At 39.9% G+C, this 15,502-nt stretch overlaps 1 protein-coding gene across 1 annotated transcript; it reads left to right on the top strand.

Moving 5' to 3' along the window:
* The first annotated feature begins 4,523 nt into the window (after positions 1-4,523).
* Positions 4,524-14,815, top strand: gps1 (G protein pathway suppressor 1). The gene is made up of 14 exons (XM_050068717.1): positions 4,524-4,683; positions 6,930-7,022; positions 7,567-7,748; positions 8,606-8,770; positions 10,446-10,581; positions 11,269-11,346; positions 11,644-11,704; positions 11,973-12,058; positions 12,400-12,494; positions 12,585-12,690; positions 12,880-12,960; positions 13,808-13,945; positions 14,032-14,166; positions 14,360-14,815. The coding sequence occupies exons 1-14, from the start codon at positions 4,651-4,653 to the stop codon at positions 14,432-14,434; spliced, it is 1,464 nt and encodes a 487-aa protein (XP_049924674.1). The 5' UTR covers positions 4,524-4,650; the 3' UTR covers positions 14,435-14,815.
* The last annotated feature ends 687 nt before the right edge of the window (positions 14,816-15,502 follow it).

Genomic DNA, 15,502 nt, shown 5'->3' with positions numbered 1-15,502 from the left:
AATTGTGTGATTTTCTTCATATGCTCTCAAAAAGGCAAACCCATCTTCATCATGGTTTTCTGTTTTTGTAAAATAGTATCAATCTATAACAAAACGACATGCTTATTTTACATTAACTTTAAAAAACTATAATTTAATAATTAAAAAAAAACTATTTAGTCAAACTGATAATTTCATGTTTTCTTTTGTAGCTTTTATCATATATGTAATGAAGATTGCTGGATAATACATATGTTGATGTTGTCCAATATTGAGTCTCTGTTTCGTCATGTAGCGAGAAAATACAATTTACAGTAGACTGGTTTAGCTGCAAAATCTCTCAAGACCGAGCCTGGCACATCTGAAAGTGGATATAACATAAAAGCGGCAGTAAGACACACTGTTGGTAGAATATATATGCCTAAAACTCTGTGTGTGCTTCATAACTAGTAAGTAGGGCACACTGGGGCCCGTCATTATAGCATGCACTGGGGCCCATCATAACGACCTTGTACCACTGGTGGAAGAGACAGTTTTGTTTTTTGATCACGCATGTAGACGTAATTTCAACTGTTAACCATAGACTATATAAAATACTGTTGAGCTCAAGAGGAGTGTCCAAGTCTAAAAACTATCGGCCTATCAGCCTGATGAGTCACAATCAATCAGTCTCAGTGTGATAAAGCTAGAGATTTTAGTCATTCTGCAATTAAAAATGTTAGAGCATAAAGCATTTGACAAGCTGAATACCATATAATTTCACAATTTAGCCTATGGATTTTACTGTATTCTCTAATAAGCAAATCACAGCAAAAACTAGCAACTAGCTTTAAAGTGTGGTATTGCTACAAAAAATGTTCAGTAAAATATGTGAATTTTTCACCCACAGCTTCTAACCTATAAATGAACCAAAAAAATTTTAAAAATCCAATATATATGTCAATATGATCATCTTAAAGTCATTCTGCATATGAGTATTTTCACTTTTGATACATTTTTTTCCTGACAATACTTTTACAACCTTTTGCATGCAGGACTTTTACTTGTAACTGAGTTTGATTTATTCATAGGAGTAAAGTTAGCACATAGTAGCCAAAATGAATAATAATAGTTTAATAGCAATTCTTTTACTTGAGTGAAATATCTGAAAAGGCACCTTCATCCATCCCTGATGTGGAAGTTGTGTTAAGTGGCAGGCCTGCATCACTGTGAGTAAAATGAACCTCTGATAGCTTATTGGCTATAAATAGCATTAATAATGGGGATTGTGAGCTGTGACGTGCAGCAAAGGATAGTGAAGTGCCCGGTCAGCATTCACAGGATACGACAGCGAGGGAGAGATACAGACAGAGGGAGAGTGATTACAGAGGTTGTCAGATCTTTATTCATGTCACATGGACTTTAGCCTAGTTTTCAGATTTATATTTAAAATTTTAGCTGACACACTTACCCAGAGACAACATATGTAGATTAAATTCCTCCTTCTTCCATTTCATCCAAAAGTATTCACCCTCCCTGGCATTCTTCCTATTTTATTGCATCAGTGCAAATGATTTAAATAGATTTTTATTGAGATTTTTTGTCATGTCAAAATAGCCAAAATTGGTGATGTTAAATGAAAAAAAAAAAAACTTGTTAAAAATAAGTAAATAAAAAATAAACTGAAATGTGGTGTGTGTGTGTGTGTGTGTGTGTGTGTGTGCATTCACCACCTTTACTATGATGCCCCTAAATAAGACCTGGCACTGTCAATGAGCTTGAGAAGTCACATAATACGTATAAGTCCACCTGTGTGCAATCAAATGTCACATGATCTCAGAATATACTTGTTCTGAAAGGCCCCAGAAATTGCAGTACCACTTAGAAAGAAGCACCATCAATCAAGCGCCACCATGAAAACCAAGGAACTCTCCAAATAGGTCAGGGAACATTCTGGAGATGTAAAGATTAGGGCTGGGTTATAAAAACTATGTATGAACATCCCATTGAGCACCATTCATTTTATTATTTCAAAATGGGGAAAACATTGGGCACCACAACAAGGACCACATTTGGGGTTGGGGGGGGGTCCAGACGAAAAAAGAAGAGAATAGTCAGAGGGAAATATTAGTTCCATAGGTCTACATAAAGAATAACCACTATAGGTATATCAGTATTTTTTACAGCTGGATCAAAGACCAGAACAATAACCACTGGGAACAGGTAGTAGTAATGCTGTGATACATTGCATTGGTTAATTGCTGTGCAATTCTCTATGTATATGTTTCTGTCCCTATCAAATAAACATGAAAATGAAAATGAAAGTATAGACCTACATATACCTGCTATATGATAAAATTGATGAAGATAAAGCAATTATGAAAATAATATCTAATAAACTCTTGATATACACGTCAGAATTAACAGCTATGGGCAGTCTTGAGAGTAGAGGATGTTATCACAAACAAAGGATTTCAGATTTCCCTGCTGCAATGTACAGTCTAAAATCAACACAAACCATCAGTGAGGACAGCTTTATCAAAATCCAGTCTGATAAATAGTGAAGGCAGGCATTACTGTAGGCCTTGAGTCCAAAAATAAGTTAAAGTAAGAAATTACAGGATAGGGTCTCAAAGGAAGATATCTAACTTTAAGATTGGACATAGCCCAGAGGACTTAATGCAACACTTTATATCATAAAACAAGACAGAAGCTGTTTTAATCACAGAAAAGGTTGAGCATGTACTGTTATGATGTTCAAAGCATGTTAAAAAAAGAACCATTAAGGCTTTATAGGGTTGGTGGAGGTAGAGAATAAACAGAGAAGCACAGGGAGGGCGTTCCATTATCTTTAGTAAACAGTAGTGGTGGGCGGATCAATAACATGTTTCATTTTGAAGATTGATCGTAGTGTCAATAGGATTGATAACCTCTCCCCTACGTCATATTATTTATATTTCAAGAGTAAAACTGTTGGTGCAATATTCCGCTGTCGGGAACACATCTAGTGCATGCATTATTTGTTTCTCCACTGCTTTTTACTCAAAAACAAAACATGGCATGCACCCCAACTAGTTTAATCTGACACATAATAGCAGTGATGGATTAATGGAAGAGGGAAAAAAACATGAGGAGGAGAACTTGGAGCTGCAACCGTAAAGAAGGGAGGAGGGAAATGCCTCAGCATCCAGACTCCCAACACAGAGACAGGGTTCACCAGCGGTCTGTTCAGAGCGGCTCAGAAAAGAATCCACGTATTAAAGTAGTGAAATTAATATTTAGTTGAATTAGATCTTCAGTATTGGCTAATGTTAAATTTTCAAACTGTAATTGGTCCTCATTAGCTTTCGGATTATCCACCTCATAAATCATGAAACAGTGCTTTCCCCTACATGAAAGTACATTAGCCACTATCAGTATTAAACGGTATTATATCGATGTCGATATCAGCGATTCTATCCTTGTATCACTTGGTATCAGATCGAAACCAAATTTTAGCTCTTATGAAGTGTCAGAGAAGCACACTGTGGTGAGATGGCTCCAGAAGGAGTTGGGAAAAGTCAAGCTGTTCGATGTCAAATGATCCAGTTTGATAGTAGTAGAGTGTGTGTCAAAGAGACAGATTTAAAAGGCACTGAAAGTCTGACTTTTAGGGGATGGGATGAATATGTATCCAATGACATGTTTCTCATTTAACAAGAGAGACCCAGTAAAATGTGTTGACAGAGTCTCATACAGAGTGTAGGCTGGGAGACTAATAAAGTGTAAAGGGGAAACAGACAGCTATAGGATGAAGAGGTTTGACAGGAGACTCGGGAAATGCTTGAGACCAAGTCCATCATTCTACACTTTGATTTAGAATACTATCTGTCTAGGGTGTTTTTTGGCCATGTATCATAAGACAGTATATCCCCAAACCGCTTCTATTTAAGGACTGTTGGAAATTCGGTCACAGTCTGTTTGTACGTAGGTGTGATTCTGACACATGTGGTAAATGTGGGGAGAATGAATGTAAAGAATGTGAGAAAGAGTGTGTGTTCCTTGCAAAGACAACCATGCAGCATGGGAGGCTAACTGTCCAAAGAGAGTAAGGGAGGCAGAAACAATTAGAGATCGTATAATGAAAGGAAATAAAGTAGATAAGACAAAATATGGTGTAAGACAGGAAGCCAAAGAGGTCAAGTCAGCCAGGAAACACGAGAAATAATGCTTGTGTAAGGACCAGACAAAGTTTTTAGCCTTCTGGCAACAGCTATTAACTGCACTGCTGAATGTGAAAGAAAACCTGAGAAAACTGAGAAAATCAGATCAGATGCAGCGAGGAGGTTTCTGGATGCTGTGGGTGTCTCTGGAGAAGATGTACGGGGGCTTTTGAGAGAGGTTTTTATGAGTTTGGATGGGAAGGGATTGCTATTAATAGTAGTAGTAGTATCATTTTGTATATTGAGTGGAGACCTTAATGTAAATCCAGCGGGGGGCGGTATTGCATTTTTTCGTTGCCTACCGCCCTAAAACCAAAGAAGAAGACAAAGATGACGTCAAACTGCGACTGTTAACGCGGCCGTTCGTTCGTCCGACCTGCAGACCCATCCCACTGACAGGCTCAGCTAGTGGGCTGCACGCTGCACAACAATATCTTTATGCTTTAATACACCTCTAACAATAACGACACCGAAGTCAGAAGAGGATAAGATGCCTTTGCCTGTGCAAGTGTTTAACTTTCAGGTAAGTGTTTTGCAGCCATCCAGTATCGCTGGAAAATAAACATAATAGGTTTTTAGGACAACGTAGCTAGCAGTTAGCTAATAGCTAAGTTAAACTATTGGAACCTTAGCTGCGGTTTAGTTCCTGGCTAAAGATCACAAATTAAGACCACCATAATTTTTTGTTATGCGTATGAATCATTTGCAAAACAATATCTTGTTTGAATAAAACATTGGTGAAGAATTAAAGTTAAGTTCTGAAAATGGTTGGCATTATTGCTAAATGTAATGTTATTGTGCATCCCTGGCGTTACAGTGCGCTAACGTTAAACTTAGTGAAGAAATAACGTTACATATACATATATATATTTTTTTTTGTTAAAAAAGTGCCGAGTCTAGGAGTGACCCTTTTATTTTTATGAAACATTTTAAATGCATGCGTGTTTGCTAGTAAATCGTCTAAAATTGGGAGATTATTTAATCTGGAGTCTGGATCTGAAGGCTAACAGGCGAGTGAAGGCCTCCATTGGCTAACGTTATAACGTTAGCTAATAACATAATGACGATTTTAGCATTGTTGTTACGTTAAACGCTGGCAAAACAACAAATGACGCCAACTAAGTTGTTATTAGAGCTGTTACCGGTGTAAAGAAGTTTTATTTTTCATCTAAGATAAACATACCATAGACTGAAGTACCCTTTGTGTTTATTATTGTAGCTTGTAGCTAACGAAAGCTAGCATTGCGAAGCCAACTTCCTGTTATTAGCAGTTTGTCACATTAGCCTTTAATTGTAGCTAGCATTACTGTATTCATAAGCCGTATGAGTGGGCGAATGAAGCATTGTGAACCTTTGGAGCTCTCCCTCTGTTTGTGCGGACAAGGATTTGAAGCTTTGGGGCTTCAAGTACCCCCAGAACAGTGTCTTTTAATGGCTTGTAAAGCTTAAAGCAGCCCTCTAGGACAGAAGTACTACAACTCCTCCTCTGATATTAAGAGGGGTTTTTTTTAGCCAAATGCTGGTGAAATATGCAAGTGGCTGGTAGATTTTGGAATGCAGGTGGAGAAAAAAGTTCATTTTCAACCCTGCATTCATCCATTTTTGGTAACGAATACAGTACTGATGCATTCTAACTTTGCAGCTTTTGCAAAAAAGTTTGTTTTTTCCTAAGGTAGCATTAATTCAGCATCAGTAACTTATGTCTGAATGTATCAGCCTGTTATTACCCTATTTTGCTTTGCCTGTTGGCAACCATTTAGAACAAGACCTGTCCTGATAAGAACTGTAAGGGCTGTTGGAACCAGTTAACATATATTAGAACATGGCATTCTTAAATACTGTTGATTGGTCAATCAACAAAATTCTGCGGTGTTTATTTCTTGAGGTATCACCGCTGCTCTGCTGCTCCGTTGCTCCGTTGCTAGGGATGCCATAACAACGGCCTTAGACTGAGGAGCCATGGATACAGAGTACAGACACATTTCTTTTTGCGAATTTTGAATCAATAAAACGTGCTTTAATCATTATTTTGTGTCACATCACTAAGCAGGATAATGTATAGTGAGCCGGTGACTGTTGGAAAAATAGCTCCCTTCTGTCGGGAGTTATTTTTCAACAGTCACCGGCTCACTATGCATTATCCCTTATGTATATCCATTGTGCAGAACAATGTCAATTCTCACATGGCCATGTACTAATATATTGACAGCTATCATTAGCAGTCTAAACCAGCTTTGAAGCTGTTTTGTAATTGTAGTTAGGTAGGATTAGATATTTAATTACAGCAGGACATAGCTCATTGCATTTAATTTATTTTTGTTTTATGTTTAAACCCTTGTGAATATTAATAATTTACCGTCTCATAATCAATCCCTGTGTAGAACAAATGAATACTGTACCTTGATCTGTGCCATGCTGTTTAATAGCTCGATGTTTGGACAGCTCCTGGTCCTGAAATGAGGCTTGCTTTTTGACCCAGCTTCACCACTAGCAATGGAAGCTCAGCCTGGTGATGTGTTCGTAGCTCACCTGCTGTAACAGGCTGCAGCACACATTTTGTTGTGGTTCATTGGTTGATGGTCTTGAATCTTTTTAAGTATTCCATCTTACAGCATCACAGCAGAGGATTTGCTCTTGGCAAACCGACTCTAGTTGTCTTCTTTTTTTCCATACAGTTCTAGTATTATTTTGATCTTTTGCAGCTATTACATGGATCATGTCTTGCGTTGTGATTTCTGCCAATCTCTGTGCCCAATGTGTTTCTCTCAGGGGTCTGTGGAGCCCATGCAGATAGATGCAGACCCCCAGGAGGACCAGCAGAATGCTCCAGACACCAATTACATCGTGGAGAACCCAACACTGGTACTGACCTGACAGACTTGCATATAGACACTCTCACTCTAACACTAACCCTTGATGGTGGCATGCAATCAAACTGTTTGTCCATTGACAATAATTATTTGTGTGGTGCTCTTTTGGCAGTGATGTTAATCCTTGTTGTTAAGGAATAAGGATCTAAGGCTGCCCCTTAACATAGATGAGTGTTGACTGAATCACTGTACTTTTTTCCAGCTGCATCATTGTACACAGAGTAGTATATGATAACAGCATGGCAGACTGCAAACCTTTACAAACAAAGAAAAAAAAAACCTTTTCAGCAGTGTTTCAACCCCATGTTCTTGTTTTGGCTCAGCTTGCTTAAAACCTTGACTAAGTTGGTACCAAAAAAAGTACCAAGTACAACTTTTGCTAATGGAAAACCAAACAAGAATGGTTCTTAGTGAGTTGAACTGTGCTGCACCATGCTGTGGAAATGAGGCTTAACAGACTATAAAATTATAATGTGACCTGGACATTTCAGAGGAGCAGTTTTTGTTTTGTTTTAACTGTCCCTCCCTTTGTGTAGGACCTGGAGCAGTATGCAACCAGCTACAGTGGATTAATGCGCATCGAGAGGCTTCAGTTCATCGCTGAGCATTGCCCTCAGCTCCGGGTGGAAGCCCTGAAGATGGCCCTCACCTTTGTCCAGAGGACCTTTAATGTCGATACTTATGAAGAGATCCACCGCAAACTCACAGAGGCCACACGGTATGAAAGTCAAAGATCCACAGGCATAAGAATGCTGCTTTTGGAAGAGTGCAATCCTGATTTGAAAACGGATCATGTTAGCAAGCTTAACAGTGTACTCTTGATAAAGAGGTTGATGATTTCAGCTCTCCGTCCACCCAAAATGAACATATTGGCCTTTTAGACTACAGGAACTCAGAGGGGTTCTTTGCAAAATTTAGAGTGAATGAGTTGTCTTGACACGGTTCTCAACATGGAGGTGGCTGAAAAGTTAGATGACAACACACACATGGCGCATGACTTAAGTCTCTTCTCATGATGCCATTACTCTGCCATTTCTGTACACTGCAGATTATGGTTTGCTGCTATAGTAATGCTCTAAATGTCCTAAACAGAACCGTAAACAACCTGTACTTTGATGTGTAGCCATCATTAAAAGTTCTGCTTTTGTTCCCTCCTGCACTTTGCCTTCCTTAACCTAAATTTTGTCGCCAATCAAGAGGTGGCACGTTAATTTATACATGGGGGAGGGATGCAAAAGCTCATTTGCAATACAGTTGCATTGTGCAATTTGTTTTCCACCCGATTTTTCAGAGTCACCTCCCAGTCTATTCAAGAGAGAATTAAGCAGTGGGCTGGTTTGATGGTATGGAGTGTGACTTTCAGTTGCTATTAGTCATATGGCAGTCCTTTGGGAGTGAACAGCCCAGTAGGGTTGGATCAGTGTAAAAATGTTCAAACTGGTTTTACTGGGGTGGCCACATTGTACTTCACTACAATCTGATGGAAAACAAAATGCCTTATTAGTCAATAATTAATGATCTTGTCTACATCGAATGTTAATTGTTTTGTGTGTGTGTATTTTTCTTAACCTTTAGGGAAGTGCAGGGTGTGCCGGACACAGTACCTGAAGGTGGGGTTGTTCCTCCTCCCCTAGACTCTGCCTGGGCTGAGTCCACCAGGAAAAAGGCTCTTCTTAAACTGGAGAAACTGGATACTGATCTCAAGAACTACAAGGGAAACTCCATTAAAGAGAGCATTAGGTACGATGGCACGCGGCATGATTGAATCTTATTAGTAGCATCAGTGTTCTTACACAAAACTCAAACAGTTTTGTATTTAAAGCAAGCAGGCAACCTTTGGGGCTGGAAGGTGAAGCCAGAGTGCCAAAAAAGTTCATCTAATGGCCATTTGAGGATGGCTCAAAGAGCGAGTCAATCCCCATAGACCCCCATGTTAAAATGCCCAACTTTACAGCAGAAACAAACATGTTTACAGTCTGGTACAAAAAATGGCATCCATGGCGTCAAAATTGGTTAGGTAATGGTTCATATTGAGATCTTTTATTTAAGTGTCATACACCACAAGATGCCCAGCCCACATGGGCTCACATGACACTACAAAACATTATAAACAAGAGCAAAAACATTATGGCACAAACCATATATTTAAAATGTCTAACATAAAGTGCCCTCATATGCAGTTGGTAAGCATTTGACACAAACTGAGCTTACTGAAACACTTTGTCTGTAAACACAAACTCAAATCACTCATCAGACATGGAAAACAAATCAGGACATTCTACAGTCAATTGAAAGAAAAGCTTAAATCTGAGATTGTGATGAAATGGACAGTAGAACAAAAAGTGTACTTCATTTACAATCTCTCCGAGGTCACACAGGTGACATTTTCTGTTCTCTGGAATTGAATGGATGCGTCCAATCTCCACTGACATTGGCAGGATACCACATCTCAACTAAGCACAGGCAGACCTCTGAGCTCTGGCCAGGTTAAGGGTGACATAGTGCTCCAAGTGCTATTGTAACCGTGGTGCAGCCTCAGAATCACAGAGTATAGCTACAGCTGTAGCTGTCGCTATTTCTGCATGTTTTCAGTTCATGAAAGCTAATTTTAACGTTTTGGTCGCCTAAAAAGTCTTGTTCAGCGTTTAGTTGCACTAAAAGACCTTCTAAGGAGTTGGACATTCAGTTTTTCCAAATACAGTTAAATACAGCTGTAAATGCACCCTGTTTACCAAGACAGCAGCTCGGGTTAGAGTTATTTCCACCATCTCATCCAAATATGATCAGATCTGACTCAAAAAAACCAAGATGGCAACAGCCAAAAGGCCAGACTTGTGGCTTTAAAATAGGAGTCCACAAACCAGTGGGTGATGTCACTGTGGCTATGTCCATTATGTTCTACAGTCTATGATTCAAAGTCTCCACTTTCCATGAATTTTGTATGAAGAAGATTTCATGTACGGATAAATATGAACTGATTTCTTATACTGTTCTATGAAAAAGAAAATATTCTGAGAGCAGCCAGTAACAGCTGCCACAGGCAAAACTATAGAAAGTAAGTATATATCATTTCTGGATGATATAGTAGTTGTCTTACCTTGTTAGAGTTGGCCTCTTGAAAATATAAACCAGCTGCCAGGAGTATTCACAGTCCCTGATCATGCAGAATAACAGCAGCTTTAAAGTAGGACCTGTGCCTTAGGACCAAGCCAGTGCAGACACCAGCACAGACAGGTGGTTTGTAAAAAGAATGTTCATGGTTATTAGTTTTGCCAGCTTGGTCATTGGAAATTCTTTGGAGAGCTAGCTGATTACCAGTCATTCTTTTCTTGAAATGACCCTCTGTCCTTTTCCTGCATCTACCACCTCTTTATCTCCCTCTGACCTGCCTTCTGTTCTGTCCTTCCTCCCCCAGGAGAGGCCATGATGACTTGGGGGACCATTACCTGGACTGTGGTGACCTCAGTAATGCCCTCAAGTGCTACTCCCGAGCCAGAGACTACTGCACCAGTGCTAAACATGTCATTAACATGTGTCTGAATGTCATCAAGGTACAGCATGATGGAACCGCGTTTTGCTGCTGCATTCATGTCTTATGGTAGTAACCATGTTGCTGTTATTGGTTAGGACAGGGGTCAGCAACCTTTACTGTCAAAAGAGCCATTTTCGACCAAAAATTAAAAAAAACAAACACTGTCTGGAGCCACAAAACATATTTGCATCTTATTAGGAAGGTAACACAGTCTATTGTGTCTAAAATAGCCTGTCAACATTCCTAATAGGTCTAAATGCGCATTCATTAATATGATTTAGCAGAAGGTGGCTAGTCACCAGTGGGCTATTTATGAACATTCGGTAAGAGTTGGTGGTGAAAGCAAATTAATCTGTCTACCCATCATTAATGTCTCTATTTTCCTCTAAGACTATAACATTTTTGGATTTGGAGTCTGTAGCCAGCCTTGCTAGGGAGATTCCAGACTCGCCACAATGACTGATGTTCATTTAGACATGACCTCAGCAACACTTGTCTGGATGTACTGCCTTTTTGGGGGTCTCATAAGTATGGAGTGATAAGCATTTTAAACCAGAGATATGTATTACCAAGTAGAACAGTCGTTTTTATGCTTTCTGCCACGTAACGGAAACTCAGAATGGGATAGAAACCACTGGGAGAGGTTTCAGCCATTTGACCTTAACAACAAAGCATATGAAGTAAATCATCTTCTCTGTGCCCACAGGTTAGTGTTTACCTCCAGAACTGGTCTCATGTTCTGAGCTACGTCAACAAAGCAGAATCCACACCAGAGATAGCAGAGGTGAGCACCATCCTCAGCGTCTCGCTTTTAGTTCATCCCTCAGTGCCGGGACTGAGTTAAATGTAAAGCTTTTAACAACTATGTCACAGAAACACTTCTCTTGAGATAAGGATATCATTACTAGTAACAGTCAGACACAAGTGTTTCACAATGAGACAGAAAACCATCCGTGCACCCATTTTTTAAACACAAGGTGCATTTTGATTTTCATTGTTTTCTTCCTTTTTGTTTTTTAAGTATTTTTACTGAGGCAACAAATGCATTCTGCTGATGCTGTTTCTGTTTCTTTTTGTTTAGCAAAGAGGAGAGCGAGATAGCCAAAACCAAGCGGTCCTCACCAAATTAAAGTGTGCTGCAGGTAAGAATTATGTTCTGTGACAGTATTGTCTCCCAGTAGTCATCACTTGAGTTTGGGGATCAGCTGAGAGGGAGCTGTCTAGTAACCACGTTTTCAAATATGAACTGGTTTCTTATACTGTTAAATAAAAAATGCTCCGAGAGCAGTCAGTAACAGCTGTCACAATAAAACTCTATAAAAAGCACTTATCGCTCGCACTGTATAAAGCAGTTATGTATCATTTTTGGAGGAAGTAGTTGTAGTCTTACCTTGTTTATTGGTGTTTCAGGCCTGGCAGAGTTGGCCTCTCGAAAATATAAACCAGCTGCCAAGTGCTTCCTGCAGGCTTCCTTTGACCACTGTGACTGTCCAGAGGTGAGTGATGCCAGGCAGTAGTGCCATGGTATTACAACGTGGTTAACCCCGGGAACTTTAAAGCAGTGCTTCCCAACTAGTGAGTCATAATCCAAAAGTGGGTCACGGGTCCATTCTGAATGGACCACAAGCCACAAACGTGTCCAGTTTGTTAAAAAAAACAACAACACTATTTTGAGGTACAGTGAATTTCCGGCACATGACTTTATTTTGAAATGCCGTTTCATGTTGTTGAGGGAGTAAATAACAGACAGCCAAATCAAGGGATCTCCTGAAAAATCCTTGTTTATGTTACAAAACCAGATCAGTAATGTGTGTTTGTGGGTGTGTGTTCCCTACAGCTCCTGTCACCCAGTAATGTAGCTGTGTATGGAGGCTTGTGTGCTTTGGCCACATTTGACAGACAGGAGCTCCAGCGTAACGTCATCTCCAGCAGGTAGGAATAGTTTAGTACATGGTAACTGAAAGATATCTTGGTACTTGTATAGAATATTGTTGTAATAATGTTTTTTTTTTCTGTCATCAGCTCCTTTAAGTTGTTTCTAGAGTTGGAACCTCAGATCCGTGACATCATCTTTAAGTTCTATGAGTCGAAGTATGCATCTTGTCTCAAGCTCCTCGATGAAATGAAGGTGAGAGCAGAAACATCAGTAGTAAACTAAAGATACACACCGTGATGGTAGCTGTTATAGAATAACTGTCGCTAGAGAGTCAGCAATTTGAGACTGTACAGAGTTTATAGGAGAACATAACATGACAAAATATTACATTATCATCTTGAGTTTATGTGTTGGGATGAGTGACTCTGGTGTTTCCTCTAGGATAACCTCCTGTTGGACATGTACCTGGCCCCACATGTCAAGACACTGTACAGCCAGATAAGGAACAGAGCCCTCATTCAGGTGAGACAGACAGTCCATTCACTTGTGTTTCTAATGATACCCACAGGGTCTCAAAAATATCAAAAAAGCTTTGTATTTAATATTTATATTCATTACATGGCCTTGAAAGTATCGAATTTTGATGGCAAATGTCTTTAATTTTTTTCTTGTTCTTTCGTAGGATTAAAGTAACATCATAAGTAACTGTCAAATGTTAACAAATTTTTGTGTGTGTGGTGTTACTATTCACTGTTTGATGTGATATATCAGAAGGTGTGTATTGCCATAAACAGGGGATGTCTGTTTTGTCTAATTTTGTTTCAGATAGCCTAATGCCCATTAACTGCTAACAAACCCCTCAATTTTTAAGGGGAAAGAAAAAACAGTAAGTAGCTTCATTTTGAGCTGCACAAATCCTTTAGCATTGTTTACTATGTAAGCACCACTAGCCGTGTTGACACTGCTTGGTGTGCCTACAGTGATAACGTATGCTAAAGTTTTGCGGCTTATAATCGAGCCACTTACTCATCAGGGTAACCTCGGGGGAGACGGAAGGGTGGGCAGTGTTTCCTCAGCAACACCTTTAGGTCAAGATGGCGTTACTAGCAGTAATTGTTGGATGAAGGGTGCTGCTAGCTAACGTTAGCTCACACCCGGCCCAGCTGGTGCACAGTGCAGTAAACTGAAGAGTAGCAAAATTAAGCTATAGGCAGACGTGTAACTGTTCAAAAGTATTCTTGATAGTTAACTGATTGCTATTCTGAACTCTTGACTGTGGAGTGTGCGCAAGCTCTGTCAGTCATCAGGAAGGAAAACAAAACATCTCCTACCTTGCTACTATCAAGCTAATGTTAGCTTGTGTGTTCAGTATTTCAGCCCCTACGTGTCAGCAGACATGACTAAGATGGCGCAGGCCTTCAACACCACAGTAGCAGCTCTGGAAGACGAGCTCACCCAGCTCATACTGGAGGGGCTTATCAATGCACGCATCGACTCCCATAGCAAGGTAAGACACACGCACACAGACAAAATGGTGAAACGAGTAATTTCTCATTTCAGTCATTACAAACTGCTACACTGACATGTTTGCAGATTCTGTATGCGAGGGATGTGGACCAGAGAAGCACCACATTTGAAAAGTCGCTCCATATGGGCAAAGAGTTCCAGAGAAGAGCCAAAGCCATGATCCTCAGAGCTGCTGTGCTGCGCAATCAGATCCATGTTAAGGTACCAACAGTCTGTTTTTACTCTTCATCACAGTGTATACTGAGTAACATATACTTAATACTGTTAATACAAAGAATCAGAATGTGTTTGAGAACTATATTGATGGTTATGTTGAATTGAAATGCGGTGACACACCACTGATAGTAAATGGCAGGTGTAACACTTCCTGACTCATGTTATGTCCAATGCTCAGTCTCCACCCAGAGAGGGCAGCCAGGGTGAACTGACTCCAGCCAACAGCCAGACCAGGATGAGCACGAACATGTGAGGAGGAACTCCTCGTAAAAGTCTGCACACTGACTCTGCCTGCAACAGCCGCAGACTGGAGGGGAAGGGTCACCCACTCATTCATCAACACCAACCCCCAACCCCAACCCACCTGCTGTCTCTCTGCTAAAGACAGAAATGCCACACAAAAGACTTTAATGTTGTGAAATGATCTCTGTTATCCCCACCAGGTGATGTGGGGGAAATCCTTTGTTAGTCTGACAATATGGAGATTTGGACAAGAACAAAATGTGTTTTGTTAAAGCTCAGCACTTAAGCTGTATGTTACTGGTAGGAGATGCACTTTGCTCTGCTTACACATGATGGAGGCCTCATTAACAGAAACAAGGTTTTAAAATAAAAACGCCTACCAAAACATACACTCACTTGCTGTTTTTACACATTACTCCTGTTATCAACCAATAGCTAGAACTCACAGTCAGTACAAACATCTTTGGAAAGTTTAGATTCTTGTAGTTTGATTAATGGAAACCATCTCAAGATACTACCACAACAGCAGGTACAATCAACGATTCTGTCAGACCACCAACAAACAAACAATTATACGACAAAGCCTCATTATAATCTACTGATCATTAATATTCCAGCAATGTGAATGTGGTACATTCACAAAGGTCCAGATGATCAAAATCCAGTAAAATATTTAGGCCAAATATTACATTTATAAATATCTATAGACTGCTGTTGCATAATTTCAAATGTTCTCTTTTCACATGTTGCCTATAATATCTCCAGTTTGCTTGTAAATATTTCCAATTGCTCAGTATCTAACTGGCCGCTGCGCTCAGACCTTTTGAATGACACCTCACTTGAGCCAATAGGAGCCTCCATGTCCTCTCTATAGCATACAATAGCAAATGAGAGTCTGTGTTGGGAGAAGGGCCTGCTTCTCTTTTTGGTCTGTAGATCTTGGTCTGTAGATCTGACCAGTAGGCTAGCTCTGTCTAACGATGGTCATTGCAGTTTGACAAAACTGGAACAACCATCGTTAATCAGTGGAGATGGCCTACGACACCACTTATCACCTACCTACAATGCAGTCCTGAGA

This window comes from Epinephelus moara, chromosome 18, assembly GCF_006386435.1.
Source record: "Epinephelus moara isolate mb chromosome 18, YSFRI_EMoa_1.0, whole genome shotgun sequence".
Taxonomy (NCBI): domain Eukaryota; kingdom Metazoa; phylum Chordata; class Actinopteri; order Perciformes; family Serranidae; genus Epinephelus; species Epinephelus moara.
Note: the sequence above shows the minus strand (reverse complement) of the source record. Positions and strands in the feature narration are given on the sequence as shown.

Coding starts and splice junctions, on each gene's coding strand:
- gps1 (XM_050068717.1), top strand. CDS start 4,651: ATGCCTTTGCCTGTGCAAGTGTTTAACTTTCAG. Junction 10,582..11,268: donor TGTGTCTGAATGTCATCAAG/GTACAGCATGAT, acceptor CTGTGCCCACAG/GTTAGTGTTTACCTCCAGAA. Junction 11,705..11,972: donor CAAATTAAAGTGTGCTGCAG/GTAAGAATTATG, acceptor TTGGTGTTTCAG/GCCTGGCAGAGTTGGCCTCT.